Source organism: Sceloporus undulatus, chromosome 10 (assembly GCF_019175285.1).
Source record: "Sceloporus undulatus isolate JIND9_A2432 ecotype Alabama chromosome 10, SceUnd_v1.1, whole genome shotgun sequence".
Lineage (NCBI taxonomy): Eukaryota > Metazoa > Chordata > Lepidosauria > Squamata > Phrynosomatidae > Sceloporus > Sceloporus undulatus.
In genome coordinates, this window is record NC_056531.1 from 3176893 (window position 1) to 3197572 (window position 20680).

Consider the following 20680-nt stretch of genomic DNA (forward strand, 5'->3'; position numbering starts at 1 on the left):
CTCAGTGCTAGGGAATTCTGGGAATTATAGTTTCTTGTGGCCCCAGAACTACAATTCTCAGACTTCCCTAGCATTGAGCCCTGGTAGTTAAAGCGGTGTCAAACTGGATTATTTCTGCAGTGTGGATGCAGCCTTAGGACCAAAACACCCTGCAGAGATGATCCAGTTTGAGACTGCTTTGACTGCCCTGGCTCAGTCCATCCTGGGAACTGTGGTTTTGGGAGACATTGAGCCTCTTGTCAGAGGGCTCCAGGGCCACAACAAACGCCCAGTTCCTAGCACTGAGCCAGGGCAGTTCAAGCCGTCTCAAACTGGGTTATTTCTAATCTCACAGACTCAATTTAACCAAGGCTGCATCCACACTGGAGAAATACCCCAGTTTGGCACCACTTTAACTGCCCTGGCTCAAGGCTATGGAATTCTGGGAGTTGGAGTTTGTTGTGGGGCCTGGAGCTCAAAGCTTGTCCCTCCTTGCCCCCACCTACAGGTATTTTGACTGTCATAGTTGCAGAGATCCTTATGCTGCTGGATCCAAAGGGCCTTCAACCCCTTTCTCTTGCTCCTCTTCCAGAGCGTTTTCCGCCTGCCGCCATGAGCGACCAACTGAAGTTCATCGTGGAGAAGCTCAACAAAGAGCCCTTCAAGAGAAACTTCAATCTGATCACGTTTGACTCACTGGAGTCGATGCAACTGTTGCAGCTGCTCAATGATGTGCTGGGAGAAATTGACCCAAAGGTGAGAAAGCGAAACGTTGAGAGGGTTGCTCCGACAGTCGGCCCTCCACACTGAAGGCTTTGACTTATGTGGATTTGGTTATTGGCACATTTGATCTCTCTAGGAATCTCTAGGTCCTCCAGCATGACTCTGTCGTCATCATCCGCAAAAAATCACGCTGGAGAGATTCCTAGACAGAACACTTCTCTAGGCATTTGTAGGTCCTCCAGCACAATTCTGTGGTCAACTTCCAGTAGATGTTAGTCATATAGTTGCCCTGGAGGACCTAGAGATTCCTAGAGAGGTGTTCTCTCTGGTTAAAAAATTGTATATGTTAATTTGTGGTTTTCCCACTTTTTCACAGGGGTCCAGTGCCCATAAACCCCAGCGAATGTGGAAGGCCCACTGTATAAGTTTCAAAGTGTATATTTCAGGATGAAACTTGAGAAAGTTAGTTTTGGGGACTATAATGTTCAGAATCCTCCCATGACTGGGAATTCTGAGAACTGTCATCCCAAAAAGTAACTTTTCTAAGCCCTGAAATAAAACCCAAGTATGCTTACTACAGGTTGCCATGATGACCTTCATACATCATGATGACCTTCATACATACCTTCATACATCCTGGAAGCTCTTGGTTGTCTGACACAGTGGTTCTTAAAATAATAATGGCTTAACATGTGTCCTGATATGTCTGGGGAGGGGAGATTGCTATCATTTTTCATAGGTGCCTTCCTAAACTACTATACAGTGGTTCCTCCACATTTGCTGGGGTTAGGGCTGAAGGACCCCTGTGAATGTGGGAAAAGTGCTAATAAAAAAACACAACGCTATTCTTTTTACCTAAGGAACATGTGATCCTGAGTTTGCAACTCCCAGCCTAGTGTTGATGGATGATAGGAAGCGCAGTTCAACAACAAGAGGGCTGCTCATTCCACATCCCTGTCTTAGTATATTGGGTCTGAAAGAGCTTCTGTCCAAGACCTTAGTATCATAGAATCATAGAATAATAGAGTTGGAAGAGATTGCAAGGGCCATCCAGTCCAACCCCATTCTGCCATGCAGGAAATCCAAATTAAAGCATCCCCAAAGATGGCCATCCAGCCTCTGATTAAAGACCTCCAAGGAGGGAGACTCCACTACACTCCGAGGGAGTTTGTTCCACCGTTGAACAGCCCTTACTCTCAGGAAGGTCCTCCTAATGTTGAGCTGGAATCTCTTTTCCTGTAGCTTTCATCCATTGTTCTGGGTCTTGTTCTCTGCAGCAGCAGAAAACAAGCTTCCTCCCTCCTCAATATGACATCCCTTCAAATAATTAAACAGGGCTATCATATCACCTCTTAACCTTCTCTTCTCCAGACTAAACATCCCCAGCTCCCTAAGTCTCTCCTCATAGGGCATGGCTTCCAGACCCTTCACCATTTTAATCGCTCTCCTTTGGACATGCTCCAGTTTCTCCACATCCTTTTTGAATTGTGGGGCCCAGAACTAGACACAATATTCCAGGTGGGGCCTGACCAGAGCAGAATACAGTGGCACTATTACTTCCCTTGATCTAGACACTATACTTTTATTGATGTAGCCTAAAATTGCATTGGCCTTTTTAGCAGCCAAAGGGTTCAGATAATGCAAGTACTTTACATATCTCCTCCTTGTCCATCCTCTGTTCCTTTCTTCTCCACACCTGTGCTCTTTTTTCTTTCATTCCCTCAGTTTCTCAGCGGGGGCGGGGCCGGTGAGAGCGGCCCCAAAAACGCCGGCTCCCGGCCACCCCCAGAAGACGCCGCCCGCCCTGTATCACCTGGGCAGCGGCCCAGGAGGACTTTGCCTCGCCGCCGACGCGGCGTTTCTCAGCGGGGGCGGGGCCGGTGAGAGCGGCCCCAAAACGCCGGCTCCCAGCCACCCCCAGAAGACGCCGCCCGCCCTGCATCACCTGGGCAGCGGCCCAGGAGGACTTTGCCTCGCTGCTTGAACAGTGCTCCTGTAAGGGCCATTAGAGGGCAGAGGAGTCGCACCTGTCGGCCTGTAGACGAAGAATGTTCGCTCTGATTTCTCTTCGTCTCTCTTGTTGTACTGTGGGGGGGAGGGGGAGGATACGGAAATGGGTGATGTTTTGGTTGGGGAGGTAGGGGATAGTCCATCTAACGTGAGCGGAGCTCCTATTGAGGTAGTGTGGGGCAGGGGAAGGTATGGCGGTAGGAGTAGGGACTTGCGTTACAGGGGAAGGAGAGATCGATACTTAATACCTATCTCCCCTTCCTGTCCCTCTCCTAACCAAAGGGACCTGAGGATCACTCCAACCATACCACAAACCCTGACTCTGCTCCTGTGCAACGCCAGGTCCATTAAGAACAAGTCCCACATTATTCATGACCTAATTGAAGATAACAACTGCGACCTGGCTTGCATTACTGAGACCTGGCTTGGGCCTGGAGGGGAAGCTGTGTGGGCCCAGGCCCTACCTGCCGGGTACTCAGTGAAGGACCAGACCAGGTTAGGTGGGCGGGGGGGGGTGTCGCCTTGATCCATAAGAACACCTTGTCTCTTTCCAGGAACCATGTTCGTCAAACTTCCTACATCGAGTGTATTTACCTGACCCTGAAGGCCAGGGACAGTCTAGGGATTCTGTTGGTGTACCGGCCACCTCGTGCGCTAACAGACTCCCTTAACGAACTGACACAGCTGGTCTCGGAGGTACTGTTGGAGTCCCCCAGGCTTCTCGTCCTGGGAGACTTCAACATTCCCTTCGCGGCCAGCTATGTTCCATCCGGTGCGGTTCGTGAATTCATGGATACCATGACTTCCATGGGCCTGTCTCAACTGGTCTCGGGTCCAACGCATTCTGCGGGTAATATGCTCGATATGGTCTTTTGTACGAACATGGAAAATCCGTGGGCGGAAATAACTAATATTTCCCCCCTGTCATGGACGGATCACTTCCTGGTAGAGGCAAAGATCAAGGCTTCTACCCAGATCCCTCCCGGGGGTGGCGGACCTATTCGAATGGTCCACCCTCGAAGGCTGATGGAACCCAATAGGTTCCAGGAAGCCCTAGAGGGGCTTATGGTTGGAAATGACGGCGATTCTGTTGATGCCCTGACCGGTATCTGGGATACCGGTCTATCTAAGGCTATACACAGTATCGCTCCCAAGCGCCCTCTCAGGCCTGCTTCCAAAAGAAAGCCCTGGTATACGGAAGACCTCCGGGCGAGGAAGCGGGTTCTGCGACGGCTAGAGCACCGCTGGCGGAAACACCAGCGCTTATCCGACAAGACTCTCCTGGACCACCTTTTGGAGGACTATGGAGAGGCGATTCGTGCAGCTAAGAATTCGTTCTATGCTGCACGTGTCGCGTCCGCGGAGTCGCGTCCGGCAGAGTTGTTCAGGGTAGTGAGGGAGCTAACTCAGCTCCCTCCTGCCCCGAACCAGATCCTTGAACCTTCTAAGGCCTGCTGTGACCAATTTAACAACTTCTTCGCGGATAAAATCTCTCGGATAAGCGAAGGTCTTGAGGCCAGCCTTAGAGCAGAACCTAGAGTAGAGGTACCCAGGGCATCCGTGAACTTGGTTAGTCTGGATCAGTTTGAGTCTGTCAGTACCGAGGATGTGGACAAGATCCTTGGAAGTGTTAGGAAGACAACATGCTCTCTCGATCCCTGTCCCTCATGGCTAGCGGCACAGGGGGGTCCGGCTGTAACCTTGTTGTTACAGCAGATTATTAACACCTCATTGAGGGATGGGCAATTTCCATCAAATTTGAAATTGGCCATAGTAAAACCTCTATTAAAAAAGCCCTCCCTCGACCCTCTGTTGCACAACAATTACCGGCCAATCTCGCTATTGCCATTTTTGGGGAAGGTGATCGAGCGGGCGGTTGCAATCCAACTTCAATCGATCTTGGATGAAACGGAATATCTAGACCCATTTCAAACCGGCTTTCGGGCTGGTTACGGGGTTGAGACTGCTATGGTCGCCTTGGTCGATGATCTCCGTCTGGGCATGGACAGGGGAAGCGTGTCCCTGTTAGTGCTCTTGGACATCTCAGCGGCCTTCGATACCATAGACCATGGTATCCTTCTGGGGCGCCTGGCGGAGGTGGGAATCGGGGGCACTGCGCTCCAGTGGTTCCGATCCTACCTCTCCGGGAGGTCCCAGATGGTGCAGCTGGGAGACGTGCGCTCCGATGAGAGGGCCCTTACATCTGGGGTCCCTCAAGGAGCCATTCTGTCTCCCATGCTTTTTAACATTTACATGAAACCGCTGGGAGAGATCATCCGGAGACATGGGGCGCGGTGTTATCAGTACGCTGATGACACCCAAATAGTCTTCTCTATGTCTCCGACTGATGCAGTGACCGGGATTGGCGTCTCTCCTCTCGTGGCCTGTCTGGAGTCGGTAATGGGCTGGATGAGGGACAACAGACTCAGCCTGAATCCAGAGAAGACGGAAGTACTGGTGATAGGTTCCCCCGGTCCGGGGTTGGCGGTGGTTCCACCTGTCCTGAACGGAATCACGCTTTCCGTGAAGGACTCTGTACGCAGCTTGGGGGTGCTTCTGGACTCGTCGCTCCACCTTACATCTCAGGTGGATGCGACGGTCAGGAGCACCTGTTATCAGCTTCGGTTGATACGCCAGCTGCGTCCCTACCTTGACCGGGGAGACCTTGAAACTGTTGTACACGCCCTGGTAACCTCTCGTTTGGATTTCTGCAACGCGCTCTACATGGGGCAACCCTTGTACCATACCCGGAAGCTGCAACTTGTGCAGAATATGGCAGCCCGTCTGGTCACTGGCACTGCCAGGTCCAGTCATATAACTCCAGTCCTTAAAGACTTACATTGGCTGCCTATTCGCTTCCGGGCGCAATACAAGGTGTTGGTAATTACCTATAAAGCCCTAAATGGCTTGGGCCCAGGGTACCTGGAGGACCGCCTCTCCCCGTACAATCCGCCCCGCACACTTCGATCTTCAGGGCAGCTATTGTTAAGAGTTCCAGAGGTGAAATACAACTCCACCTCTAGGAGGGCTTTCTCCATCTCTGCCCCCAACCTCTGGAACGCGCTGCCCTATGAGCTCCGCTCAGCCACCTCCCTACCTCAATTCAGGAAGGGGTTAAAAACCCACTTATTTGAACAAGCTTACCCTGACCAGTAATTCTCCCCCCCATTATCTTGCCCCATTGTCTTGCCGACTTGTTATTGTTATTTTATTGTTTTTATCGTACTGCTTTTAATGTATTTTATCTTGGTTGTATAATTGTATTGTTACTCCTTGTTGTTCACCGCCCTGATTTTTTAGAAGGGCGGTATATAAATAAAATTTTATTATTTATTATTATTATTTAAAATCACGAAAACAGGATGCGTCCCTCTTTCTGTGCATGGTTACAACTCACTTGAATTGAATGGGACTTACATCTTAGGAAAAGTAATAAGATTGGACTAATAAAGATTTATTTTTCTCTGCCCATCTTATTTTTTCCCTTTTCACAGAGGGCACACAGCCCTGTGTAAGTTTAGCCACCTGTTTCTGAGATAGAATGGTGCCTTGTTAAGATAAGTAATTTTTTTCTTGGTAGAGCACATGGTTTGCATCCAGATGATCAAAATTCAGTCTTTGATATTTCATGGAATGATTAGAAAAGACTGGTATGAAACCCTGAAGAGCCATTGGTTGTCATTTGAAAGAATTCTGACCAAGATGAACTAATGATCTCACTTGGTATAAGATGGTTTTCTATGACATATGGCAGTTTGATCAGGTTGAAAGAATTTGTGGAAGAAAAGTGATAGGAGTTTAGATGAAGCCTGGCTGGTTACATGTGAAACCTTTTACTTTTGCACTCACAAAGCCTCTTTTCTTCTAGGTTTTGTTTTACTTACATTGCAAAGTTTGTCATGTTAATTATAGCTTTGTTATTTTTAAACTTTTCAGCACGCTGTTGACATTAGAGAAGAGTCGCCAGAACAGACAGCTAAACGGATGTTGAGCCTTCTTGGCATTCTTAAATACAAGCCTCCAGGAGGGACCAGTGACTTGTAAGCATTTATGTTCTGTTGGTAATTGTAAAATACAGCCACTAGCAAAGGTATTTAGATCTGTAGACATTTGTAGGAGCAAAAACACGGTATCTCCACATCCAGAAAACATATTCAGGGGAAGCTGTGTTGGCCATATAGCAAAGTACAATAACTACCAAAATCCATAAGACAGTGATACCTTTATTTGGCCTACCAAAATGCATAAAATATCTGATGCAAACTTTGACGCTCCGCTTCAAAAAGAAAGGGGGCTGTGACCGTACAAAGGGTGGAGACATCTTGGATGTCAGAAGAAGTACCTTTTTGTATTGCTAATGGAATTCAAATTTTATCTCTTGGACTATGAAGTATTTTATTCTCAGTGCCACACGGTAATGTATTTTGTGCATCTTGGTTGGCCAATCAATTGTTGTTGTTGTTGTTGTTGTTGTTGTTGTTGTTGTTATTATTTTCTTATATTCCGCCTTTCTCCCAATATAGGGACTCAAAGATCAAAGGTATCACTGTTTTGTGGATTTGGGATGTTAGTGTATTTTGCTATATGGCCAACACGGCTACCCTTGAATATGTTTTCTGTTGAGTTTCTTACAATCCTAATGGTATGCAGATCTCAAAGGAAAAAAGTATTGAGAAAGTCAACCTGATTTAATGTCAATGGACATGATTAGGACTTTGCTGTACTTTAGCTGCTCCTCTTCTTTGTTCAGAAGCTGCCTGTGTTCTTTATATTGGACACTAGAGGGCACTAGTGTTCTAGCATAAAGAGCAACTACTGTACAGCCATACATGTAGGGAATTAGTTGCATGTGCTAGCGAGGACCACAGGCTGGATCTGATGCTTTGTGTATTCTCTACACACTTCCATATACAGTTGTCCCTCTGTTTTTCTGGAGTAGGAATCCGCGTCCCTTGCCCATTCGCGGGTGGCAAACAGAAGGGGACAAAATGGGGCACACGCTACCGTTCAAGCCAATGGGGCTTGAATGATAGCGATTTTCTATTTTCGCGGGGGGGGGGGGTCCCCACAAAAACGGAGGGGCGACTGTAGTTCTAGGGACATGATATATGTCTGGTCTTTGCAGCTAACCAGGTTTCCTTGCATGGAGATGCAGAAAATTTTAAATTGGAAAAGGTGGTAATTTCTGCTCGAAGCCTAGTTGTCTGAAGCCACGCACAGATATAGCCAAAGTTGTTGGAAATGGGTAAATTGCTTTGACCAAGGAACAGTAAAGTATGAATGAGGAAACTGGCAGCATAGAAACAAAAAAACGTCTGGGAAATGTGAGTTTTATGGAGGAGGAGAACAGATAGGTGGCTTGATGTGTGGAGAGTAAGGTGATAAACAGGTAACATGACATGAACCAGAGTAAGATGGGAGAAGTGGAGAAAGGCATTTGTTCCAAAGCAGGGAAAGATTAAATTAATACCAACTTAAAGGGTCTACAGGACCAGCCGGATACATTTTCTGACATTTCCCATCCCTGAAACGTCTTGTTCTTCTGAATTAAACTGGAAGTGTACTTAACCCTTATACCTGATAAACATTATTTTCTTTAAAGTGGCAGAATAAAAAACTAACACCCTTGCCCTGTGAAAGGTAGCAACTTAGCTAAGTGATAGGGCACCTGCTTTGCATTCATTATATTCTAGGTTTAGTCCCTGGGATCTCCAGTTGAAAATATGAGAGGGAACATGAAAACATTCCTTTGCAAGAGTTCCTGTCACTTAGAATACAATACTGAACTAGATAGACAAAACATGGCCTGTCTTATGACCAGTTTCTATGTTCTTGTATTCGTCAGAAGAGGTCATTCTGCTGCATGAGTCACTGCTTTTGCTTTCGCGTCACTGCAAGGAAGCAAGACTAGTCCAAAGCAGTGACTCATGCAGAGAGGCAACATGTAGCCTGCTTTAAATGCAGGAAATTAAGTGTTTTCTGCTTTGAAATGGATTGAGAGACCCACTCATACACGTTCTGGGGCAATAATAGATTGGAAGAAGGCAAGGCCAGAGCAATGACCCATGCAGATAGCAAGTAGTCACTTCTCTGCTTTGGGCTTACGAGGAACTTTAATTATTAAAAGCATTTCTCATAGCACACAATTTAGGAATGACTCAGTTATGAGAATGCCTCTGTCAGCCATGACTTTCAGTAGGTAGCCACAGGCAAGCTCCTGTCTCTGGTAGCGTCTCATGTGTGCAGTGTGAGTGTCAGGAGTCACAACCTTCTGGTACTTCGGTGGCATGCCAAGTGAAAAGTAAACACAGCTGGACTGAAGCTGAAGTGTTGCCAGTATCTGTCCACAGCTGGGCTCAAAAGCTGAGAAGAGTGAGAAGAGAGGGGAGCAGCAGCAACAGGTAGAGATTCTTGGAAAGGCGGAATATGCAAGCATGCTGGACAGGGCCTTTGAGGGTTTGATCCCACAACTCTGAAGCACCCTCTCCAGTCATGCTGCTGTTTGGTGTATGGTGACATGGCTGTTTGTGAAGCATGTCACCATACACCAAACAGCAGCATTGGTGGCAGATTGAATTTATGTGCAGTTGCTAGATATTTTAATTTTCTTTTTTCTGTAATGCCTATTTGAAATTCTAACACTGCCACTGCTCTGTTTTTTCAAGTCTTGAGAACGGTTTATAAGCTGCCTTCTCAAGGCTTTTGGGGTCTGAAAAGTAGAATGAAAAATGGTGTGAATGAAATTTCCATCAGCTACAGACCTCTACGCAGCCTAAATACCCTAAAGGCACCAGATCCATTTGAACTTGGAAGCTAAGTAGGATCAGCTCTTGTTAGTACTTGAGTGGGAGACCATCAATGAATACCAGGTGCTGCAGGCTGTTTTTCAGAGGAAGGCTCTGGCAAAACCACCTCTGGGTATTCCTTGCCTAAGAAAACCCTATGAAATTCATGGTGTTGTCATAAGTCGGCAGGGGGCTTGAAGACACACAGACACATAGCAACAACAGACCTGCTGGCCACTGTGAGGAAAGGTTGAAATGTGCTTTGAGCATTCGAAAAAATACCAAGTAGATACTTTAGTGTTATTGTCAATCCTCTGATGAATTAAAAAGCCCACTACTTATGTTTGCTCCACACTTCTTTTCTTTTGGAAGAGCCTGATATAGGGATTTTATTACTGTTATTTAGGAGTACATTTCGCCAAGGTTTAGTGATTGGAAGTAAGCCTGTCATCCATCCCGTGTTGCATTGGCTCCTTCAACGGACAAATGAGCTCAAGATAAGGGCATACCTTGCCCGTTTTCTCATCAAAGTGGACGTGCCGACTGAGTTCCTTCAGGATGATACTGTGGCTGATACTAATAGACAGGTAGCATTTGCTATGTATTTCTTACACAAATTATGCTTCATTACTGTGGCCTTCTGGCATCTACTCCCAGTCTGGAATTCCTTTTTACTGGAAGCTAGTCTAGTTGTTCTCCTTCTGGCAGGCAAAGATTTTTAATTTAGCCAACCTTTTGGCAACTGTTTGGCTGCTGAGGAAGGGGCTTTTGGGGGGTGGGTTGTTGTATTTTGTAAATAATCTTTTGCTGCTCTGCCTTTTAAATTGCTTTTTATTACTTGGTGGTCATTTTCGTATAATCCGTTTAATACTACAAATTACTGTGGTGCTAGCTGCATCTGTTTTAATCATGTTGTGGGCTATCTTGAGTCCCATTCCTATGAGAAAGGGAGGATACACATGAAATAAATAAATTCAAGCAGGGAGATATTTGCTGGCAAAGATGGAGAAAAAGCCTTGTTAAATATTGCCTTTTGACTGCATTCTGAAAGATAGACATTGCTAAGATATGCGAGGCTATTTTATATCTATTATTATTATTATTAACCTTTATTTATAAAGCGCTGTAAGTTTACACAGCGCTGTACATCAATTTTTTTAGTCAGACGGTTCCCTGCCCTCAGGCTTACAATCTAAAAAGACATGACACAGAAGGAGAAGGGAGTGGTGACGGGAAAGGGTAAGAGGTCCAGCAGTTCCTCTCAACCTCCGAGGCCTGGACCAAGGCAGATATCTATCTGCTGTTTCATTATGAAATGTTGTGAGGCCTGGTAGATTTGCATCTGCTTGCATAAAGGGTGGTTCTAACATGAATGACGTATGGTTTAGTGCAGAATGATCTTGCTCTGATTTCCCCAGTTGTCAGCCTACTCCTTTTTGTTACCCCCTGGGGTGTCTTAAACCTCTACCATCAATTATAATCTCTGTACATTGCTGGCACAAAAAAACTGAAGCTCCATCCATGTCATTTTGTATTGGGTGGAATGTATGTAAAATGGCAGTAGAAGTAGCATATGGCCTTGGTGTTTCTTCAGGTGCATTCAGTTTGCCAGATAAAGCAGCAGAAAGCACCCTTGCCTCACATGGAAGTTAAAGCTCAGTTTTTCCCCCACTGACAATATCCAAATTTATAATTAAAATAACTAAACAAAAGCTGCCTTTTGAGAAAGGAATGCAGCTTGTATGTTTGTACAGCGTGTGCCACTCCTAATTTGTATAAAGATACAACTCGGCAGTTTCCATTATGTAAAATGTGTTCCAATAATCTACTGGCTTATCCAAAATAGAAACTGTAATAATACACCACGCTAAAAACAATATGACCATGTGAGGTTGTTTAAATGGTTGTTTAAAGTGGCTAAAGAGCAATGCTGATGTTACCTGATTATTTCTATGTGCAATATTTTATTTTATGACCAGAGATTAACTATCCTGGCTGTTGTTCACTGCAAATGTTTATTTTGTGTGTCTCTTTGCTCGATGCTCATTTGCCAGAAATCACAGAACAAATATGATCTATACATAGCTTCTCAGTCCCGCTGCAGTTTGCAAGACAGATTAATTCAGCAAAGTGTTCTCTATCTACTGGTCTGCTCACTTGTCATAGTTTTGATCACTGAGAATGTAAACGATAGTGCCAATAATTCATTAGCTAATAGCACTGGCTTTAAATGTTATCTCTCTCTCAATTTCTTGTAGTATGAAGAGCTGATGGAAGTCTTCAAAAACTTACATAAAGAATGTGAACAGCTCAAGACCTCTGGTTTCTCTACGGCAGAAATCCGGAGGGTAAAAGAAATAAAAAAGAAATTCCTAATTTTTAAAAAAGCTTTAATCTGTTTTTTTAATTACTGGTTCATGGATTACTTGATTACCATGAAAATGAATGGAAGAAATGTTATTTTTATAACAACAGGCAGATAGATGAACTTTGAAAACCCTCCAGCATGGCAGCAAAGTTGGCAGAATAGTGGTGGCAAGCATTGGGTGTAAAACCCCAAGGTAGAGTTGCAAGAGGAGCAGTGCTAGCGCCCTACTGCTGGAAGTTGCCTATCCCCACTTTTTCCTTTATGACAAGGTTGGAGTTGTACCACACAAGCAGACAAGAATGGTGGATGGAGCCATGGCCCACCTTTTCATTTCTTCTAACCCTGGGAAGATTGCTAGGAGGGTTTACCCTTACCTAATAATCTGCCCCTTGCCGCCTCATAATCCTAATGCAAAGAAGATTGGTGTTTTCCAGCTACTATTAGCAGAGAAATAGCAGTCAATCATTCCTGATATGAAGGAGGTAAAAGCCTCCCTACTCAGCCACAGTCCTGATCAAGGCTCAGTTTATTTTCTCTATCATTGCAGTTATTCCAAACAGGAGAAGGGCATGGGCAGCCCATCACTGTTGGAAAGAAGATTGTAAAGATGTATGCAAAATGTACTATACTAAACATATACATAGGGCACAATTCAGCCACTGTTAAGTACACTGTTCAGTCACTGCAGTTTAAGTGCTTAAATCTCCCCATTTGAAATCAGTGGTGTTAAATAGTGCTTAACGTTGGATCCCAGTTCATTTCAGAGAGAAGAAATCTTCATGATAACTGAGGGAGGCTTGTGTGGTGCCTGTGTTGCTATCTTTTCAGCACCATGGAAAGACATTTTAGGCTTCAAAAAATGAGCTGCTTTTATCTATTATTATTATTATTATTATTAGTCTTCAAAATTTTGCTTCTGTTTTGCAGTGGATGTTGATATAGAGTATATATCTCAAATTCCCTGGGTACATTATTTGAGAGCAGGATATGAATGTATTGCTTAAATGTGGTGACACAGAACTTTCAAAATGATTCTGTTGGTAGTAATTCAAAATTATAGGGGGGAAAAATCTCAAATTGTGAATTTGCTATAAATGTTGCTACTTTCTAGGACATCTGTGCTATGGAGGAAGAGAAAGATCAACTCATGAAGAGAGTGGAGCGTCTTAAGAAGCGGGTAAGTGAGGAGTAAGGCTGTGGCATTTGGTATCATCCTTGGCTTGCAAGTTTGATGAAGGAATGCAAACATGGATTAAGGTTAGCATGCCGCTTGCTTCGGGAAGGAATCAAATAGCAAACTGGAGGAAACTGAATCTTCCCCAGGCAGCAATCTAAAACCTTTAAAGACCTTGAGCCCAACACTTCAGTGTCAGCTCCAAGAAATACTGTCTGTGAGGAAGGAAGTGTGGTGTGAATCTGTGAGACACCCGATCACTATAATTGATTTCTCCGCTATGTAGTAGTTAACTTGTCCTACTTACCCTTGTTTTACTGTAGGTGGAGACAGTTCAGAATCACCAGCGAATGCTTGAAACAGCTAGACAGCTTCGAGTAGAGAAGGAGAGAGAAGACTCTCTCGCCCAGCAGAAACAAGAACAGAAAAATCAGGTATATATGCAGAAGTGAAGCTACTAAAATAATCAGTTTTAAAACAATTAAAACCTAAACTCATTCCAATTATTAATTTAAATAAACCTATAAATAAAATATTTTAAAAAGTTTAAAATCTGTTCTGCTTTATAAAATAACACTGATAAATTTATAAGGCACATTATTGGGTGATGGCACTCTTATTTTACGGACACCTTAAGGTTGTTTTCAATACGGATTTTCTGTCTAGACTGTGGAAAAATGGGGGGGGGGGTGTTGGATGAAAACTGGGTGAGCAAAGTTAGGCCCACCAAATGTCCTTCATCACTAGACTATGACTGTGTTGGTTAGGGCTGATAGAAATTGCAGTTCAGTAACATTTGGAGGGCTGCATTTTGCCCACCTGGATGAGAATCCATATATATTTCCGCAGCTGGAGACAAAAATGTGGGAGACAATTACCTCTTGGTGCCCTGCTTGTCAGCTTCCAAGGGCATGTTATGGGAACAGGTTGTGGCCTAGATGAATAGGTGTGCTGCTAAAGCACTAGAGCTATTGGCTGTATTGCCTAGCAGATTCTGAGAGTTGTGGTCTAGCAGAGGAATGTTCAAAAGGGCTTTGTTGTACATTATCTTCAACATTAAACTCTTGGTGCCTTGACTAACTGATTTTGGTATGCTCCTCTAAGGGCAGTGAACCAGGGCCAGCCCTATAATTAGATAAAGTGAGGCAGCTATCTCAAGCAGCATATCCTGGGTGTAATGTAAGAGTAGCCAATAGTTACTTACTTAATTTGTCATGATTGCATTTTACTGCCCAGGAGTGGGAGGAATGCTTGAGTATTCTTTGTCTCATACACTAAAATGTCTTGGCTGACTTTGTATATTATGCACCTAGACCTAGGGACAGCTAGGTATCATGGCTGAACCTCCTGTGTTCACATCTCTTGTCCTCTCCAAGAGAAATTTAACTGTGTGTCTGACTAATATAATCCAAAGATTTATTTGTTCAACCCACCTAATAATTCTTGCCTTTGGTTAATTCAGTAGTATAACAGGTTGCAGCATTTTTATTGCCAGATCTGCTGCTGATAGAATGCTTTCCTGCTACTTCCCCTTAAAGACTAGGGAAAGGGCACATTATGTGCACTCTCGTCCCCTTCAGTATAGTTTGCATAGATATTTCCTCCCATTTTGCATTATTGTGTTGTATGAGTATGTATTTCCAGAGATTAAGCTTATTAATAGATCTGTGCATATTTTCTAAGCTGTTTCATGCAGAGCAGAGGCTGCAAAGAATCCAACTCCAGCTCAAGGATATGCGTCATGCAGCCGTGGATTCAAAGCCAGAAAGTAAGTAGGAGTTCTAAAATGTTTCTCCCCTCCTCTTCTAGTGCCAAAACTCACAGAAGGACATTTTTAAAAGCCAGAGAAAGATGTAATTTATACCCTCCTGAATTTATATTTTCATTTTAAAGGTCTAGATTGATCCAAGTTTAGGTGCTGGATATTATTTAGATGTGAACGCTCATGATATTCGTGACCAACAACTTCATTGTTCATAATTTTATGTTCAATGTTTTTGACGTCTAAAATGAAGCCAAAGTGTGGGCAATAGCATCTATTGATAGGGACCTTTCATAGAATCATATAATCATTTCTTTATGATTTTGTCACTTGCTAAAGCGATATATACATAGATGGGTTTTGAACAGTAAGAGAAACAAGGACGGAATCCATTTGAGGCAGTCATAGAATTCTCATTCGTGGGTTTTGTATCGTGCGTTATCTGAATCAGTGTTTATTTTTGCATATTGTGTTTTAATTTGTAAGCTTTTTTGTGAGCAAGGGCTTTCTTGACTCTTGTTCTTATCGATCCATGTAAGTGACTCTGGGAGCTTTTTTGTCTGGCGAGAGGAGAAAAAATAACATAGAATAAAGAAAAGATACAAGTGGGGAATGGTGAATTGAAGTACAGGGACTCTGAGAATTCCAGAGTGTATTGAACAGGGTGTTTGTTTTTAAAGCAGGTTGGTCCTGCAGCTGGAACTGCTAAGCCCTTTTGGACCACAGCTAGCTTATAAGCTCCCTGTTTACCCTAATCCATGTTTGTTATCTTACTGATTCTACTCACTTTCTCCCTTCACAACTGGATTCTAATTTTTATATGCAATAATTGTAGTGATGGGTGGGCAGGCGGGGGGCTATGTGATTTTTGCCATTGGTTGAAAACAGTACTCATGTTGGAATGTCACATAAATGTCGTCACTTTAATCACATTTGGATTATATTGTAGGAAACAATAGAGGCTTCTGGTACAGAGCAGTTTTGACTCTAGATTTTGGACATTCTGCATGACTATGTGAATATACAATTAAAAAGGAAGAGCTAAAGCCCTGAGAGAAAATATTGCTCTTAAGAGTTCCAGAAACTTTTTTCCAACAGATGAAGGCACTGCACTGATTGCATTGCACTGTTTTTAAAGTTCTGTAAAGTATTGAGCATGATTTTTCCTCTTTGGATCTTCCTTACAAGAACTGTTGGTCAAATTGCACCCTAAATAAGTTAAATAGCAGTTACGGTAGATAAAATCCACAGAAAATTAAAGCACCTTGACATCTCATTTATTTCACTAGGGAATGTATAAGCAGCTGAATGAATTTATGGTGCTCCAGAGAGTTTCAGTTTGTCTGGGTTGTGCTGATCTTTTCTTTCTTTCTTACAAAGCAGAATGAATTTGCAGTTTCTATCATTTTTATTATTTATTTTTTTGAGCCTTGGATATGAAACACTACAGTGACCACCAAGACAACGTAGTGGAAAGCCATAACTCATGCTTTGCTCAACAAGATAGGCCTCATTTTGCTTTAATCTTGGAAATGTCTCACCCACTGGGTCGCCATGAGTCGGAGTTGACTCACTAACAACAACAACAAACAGTTCGCTCTGCCTTAAGTTCCATTTGAAATTTATGTAATTTCAGTGCATTCTACACTTTCTGGGTTGCATCTTTGAATTCGATTATTCAAAGAATCTCAGCAATATGTGTTTGTGCACAAGCTAAAAGCACAGAGGAAAGTAGATCTCAGAAGAAATGCGCCTTTGACTTAAGCCATGCTGGAGGCAAAGTTGTTTGGGTGTATGCATTTGTCATCCTACTTGCTTGGAAAGGCACTGAAATTTCTAGCTCGGGCAAGTTCATTATTGTAGGCTAGCAAAGAAGAATGCCTAGTTCCCACATGCCTGAGCAAGCCAACAATGCTTCCTGAATCTTTCTTGCAACAACAAAAATATCAGAATGGAAAGCATGATGAATAGCTATTAATAGCCTTTCACATCTAAATATGCTGTTGGCAAAACGGAACTTGAATAAGCTTAAGGTCTGGAACCAAACAATTGGTACAATCTATATACTCAGAGATTCTGTATTTTTTTTCCAAGACTGGAATGCCCTGAAGTGCTCTTCAGTCCTTCTCCTCTAGCCTAAAAAAATGGTCAATGGCTGGGTTCTTTGAATAAATGCAAGAAGCTGAAAGAAAAAATACAAAAGAACTGAATAACTTATTTTCCCATGTGACTAACCTCACAGAGTTTGGGAACATGTCACTATTTTTGTGCAGCTCCCAAAATTGGCCAACAATCCATTTTTTGCCGTGTACACTTCGTGAGTCAGTTTTTGTGTTTTAACTTTTTCTCTCTCATTTCTAGCATTATCAAAAATGTTTTTTGATTCTAGCATTATATTAGAGTGCAGGTCTCAAAAATGGTTTTTGAAGACTCTTTTAAGCAAGTATAAATATTTCTTCCACCGTGTTTCCAACACTTTAATCACCGACAGTGCCACAATTTAACCCTAACAAGCCACAATAACATTGCATTGGAAAATAACCAGTTTATTTTTGAAAAGCAGGAAAAACTTGCTATTATAATATGAGTAGCCATGGAAGAGAAAGCCTTTCTACATAGTTTCAGAGGCTCCCCAGGGCAGTGATAAAATTGTTGTGTTTCTGGGCCTTGAGCTCTTCATCCATGGTTGGAAGTAATTGGGACAAATTTTGGACACAGTTTGTGGAGTGCATTCGTGGGATCTGTTTGGAAACACACAATTCAGTGTATGCACAAGCTGCTACACATTGCTTCCACATTTTTCCACAGGGTTTGTGAAAGTTTTGTCTTCTAAGTTTTGAGCTGATGTTGTCGTGGCAACATCACAAACTGACACAAATTCATAGCCTGTTTAGAAAGGAAGACTAATTTGACTTGCAGTGTTGTATGCTACTAGGTTGTGTGTTTATCCCCACACAGTATAAATTGCAACTCGGGAGACTTGCTTCTTATTAGCTGGCACAGAAATTAATGTAATTGACTGCTAAATAGCTGGCTTAAATTACAGTTATTACAATATGAAACCAAATCACCCTCCTTGTTGCTTTGTTTAGTCATACATTGAAGTGACGGTGGGTTATTTTGTTTTCTTAGGCTTAATGACGAGACTGGAAGAGGAAACAAAGTTCAATACGTACTTGGTCTCTGAAAAATTTCCCAGAGAACTGGAAGAAAAGAAGCAGTCACTTTACCTCTTGCAGAAAGTGGTTGCAGAGCCAGCAATGAGCCAGTCTGATCTCAGTGAGCTTGAAACCAAAGTATGTTGATGGTGGGGACTTTCCATTCCCATGTTTATTGGCTGAAAAAAGCATGTCACTATTAACAAGTAGAGTTCAAATCATTTATTTCCATTTAGATAACCACTGACTGTTTTTAAACAGCTCGTTCTTTCTATGCAGGCAGTTGTCTCAATTGCTTTACACATCTGGTAGGGTTTGGTTTGCATCTGATGGAAAACACTTGTTTGTACTTGGCTATGTTATGGGCAAAGATAGTGGTGTGCATCCTCTTAATGGTAGAAGATGCTACTTTTGTTTGTACTGCTGTGAACGATTGGAAGCTATCATATCATGCTCATAGCAGCTGAGGTGAGAGTAGCATGCATATAGTTGCTCACAGGACTTTTCTGAGGGGCAGCCATGTTAGTCCACTGCAGCAAAAGTAACAAATAGACTGATAGTACCTTAAAAACTAAACTAGTGCCTTAAAAACTAAAGCGTTTTATATAGCATTAGCTTTTGTGGCCTGCAGTCCACTTCATCAGATATATGGCTTTTTGCTTCAATAGGTACAAGTGTGCCTGCGCAATACGTGGGTGCACTATATATGCGGCTTCCAGCTTATGCTGAAGCTGGGTAGCAATACAATGAATTGTGTGTGCACCCAAGCTCTATTATATTCAATGGGGCTCAAGCATACGCGTTTTTCACCTTACGTGGGGGGTGGGGGTCCGGAACAGATCCCCTGCATAAGGTAAGGGTCCATTGTAGATTGTTATACACATACTTGGATGGTATAGTAAGTGGAAGGATATTTTCAGCACCGTGAGAGGGAGCTGAAACACAAAAAAATACGAAGAGTGATTGCTACTTTTAACAGTGGTCTTTAGGCAGGTTGTTTACTAACACAGACATTTTTGAACTGGTGAACTGAACTTTACTTTACATTGGATGTGATCAGGCTTGACATGCATTCTCCCAGCTTGTAGTCAGAGTCTGGATCCCTTACATCTCATATTCTCTCCACTATGTCCACCAGTGTTGTAACTGGTTTTTAAATCAGAAGGAAATTACTTTTAAATTCTCCTTCATTTTTTTCAAAAAACCTCCAAGCTGCTCATTAAATATCTCTACAAAGACATTACTCAAAGCTAATTAGGGAAATGATATTACTCATTTGGGTTAGGCATTTGAAAAAGTTCATTTCTTCACAATCTTATGTGTTGGTGTAAAGTTCCCGGGGGACTTGCAGTGAAGAGTAGAATTAGGTCCCAGATATTTTTGTGGTAATGACTGCAGTGGCATGAGAGGAATGGTGCTCATATGTAAGACGGCCCTTCTTTTTAGATTTTCCTGAGACAGTAATGTTACAGATTATTTAACGGTAAATGTTAATGTAATAATTCACCACCTTTATGGCAGCATTTGAAACCTTGAAGGTGGAGCCTGTTAAGGGTCACCAATGTCTTTAATTGCAGTATCATCTTTTAATTGCCATGGGGAAATCTAGAAATGGGTAATACAGACTATGAAATTTACACATAGCTTATCTTGTATAGGTTCCAGATCTGCTTTGACATTTATTAGACATATGGAGAAGTAGCTAAGGAACATCCTGTATTTCCACAGTGAAATTAGCTCTGTGGGTTAGCACATCTTTATACCCTTCTCTGTTGGGATCACAGAGTTTGTTTTTCTCATGGAGCTGTGATGCACTAGTGTTACAGAAGAGCAGAGCTGTTCTAAGAGAAATGTGCGTGTGTGTGTGCAGCATGCATGCATGCAAAGGACTCCTGTAGCGCCTTTGAGATGAACGGAAAGAAAGACGTTTGCAGCATACGTTTTCGTAGAATAGGTGTGCTTGCACCTAATGAAGTAGACCCAATCTACAAGAGCTTATGCTACAGACATCTTTCTCTCAGTTCATCTCAAAGGTGCTGCAAGAATCCCTTTGCATACTGATCCAAACTATCATGGCTATGTCTTTGAATGTGCGTGTGCGTGTGCGAATTCAGTATTCCATTTATGTTTGTATTTTTTTTAAAGTATTGTTAGATAGTGCAAACTGTTATAATGTTGGAATTCCATTTTCAGCAATGAGCTAAACTGGATAGATGACCACTATTGAGCTAATTCTAATTAATTCTAAATCAAAGTACAGATTGAATCTCTCTTAGCTGAAATGTTTGGGACCAGATTTTTTGGGAATTCTTTGGATTGTAGAATACCCATATAATGAGAGGTCTCAAGAGATGGGATCCAAGTCTAAACACAAAGTTCATTTATGTTTCGTATACACCTTATACACATAGCCTGAAGGTAATTGTATACAATATTTTTAATAGTTCTGTGCAACCATCACAAAACAAAGGTGTCACTGTCCTTTATTTTGTGACTGTTAACCACCTTCAAGTTGATCCCGACTCATGGCTCCCTATCCTCCATTGCTCTGCTTAGGTCCTGTAAATTCATCCCCATGACCTCCTTAATAGAGTCCATCCATCTAGCATGTGGTCTTCTTCTCTTACTAAATTCCTCTACGCTTCCTAGCATTATTAGCTTTGCCAGTGAGGCATGCCTTCTCATGATGAGTCCAAAGTATGACAACCTCAACTTTATCAT

General features: G+C 42.8%; 1 protein-coding gene across 3 annotated transcripts in view; it reads left to right on the forward strand.

Moving 5' to 3' along the window:
• The first annotated feature begins 413 nt into the window (after positions 1-413).
• IFT81 (intraflagellar transport 81) overlaps positions 414-20680 on the forward strand; it is a 46089-nt gene continuing 25822 nt past the window's right edge. For 2 of the 3 annotated variants that reach the window (XM_042442053.1, XM_042442054.1), the window contains exons 1-8: positions 548-735; positions 6649-6752; positions 9904-10084; positions 11756-11845; positions 12977-13042; positions 13363-13473; positions 14723-14807; positions 17934-18097. In XM_042442053.1, coding sequence (XP_042297987.1) covers positions 592-735; positions 6649-6752; positions 9904-10084; positions 11756-11845; positions 12977-13042; positions 13363-13473; positions 14723-14807; positions 17934-18097 — 945 coding nt within the window. In that variant the 5' untranslated portion in view covers positions 548-591. Of the gene's footprint in view, positions 488-547; positions 736-6648; positions 6753-9903; positions 10085-11755; positions 11846-12976; positions 13043-13362; positions 13474-14722; positions 14808-17933; positions 18098-20680 lie in introns of those variants that run through there. The other variant, XM_042442055.1, reaches the window with a different exon arrangement.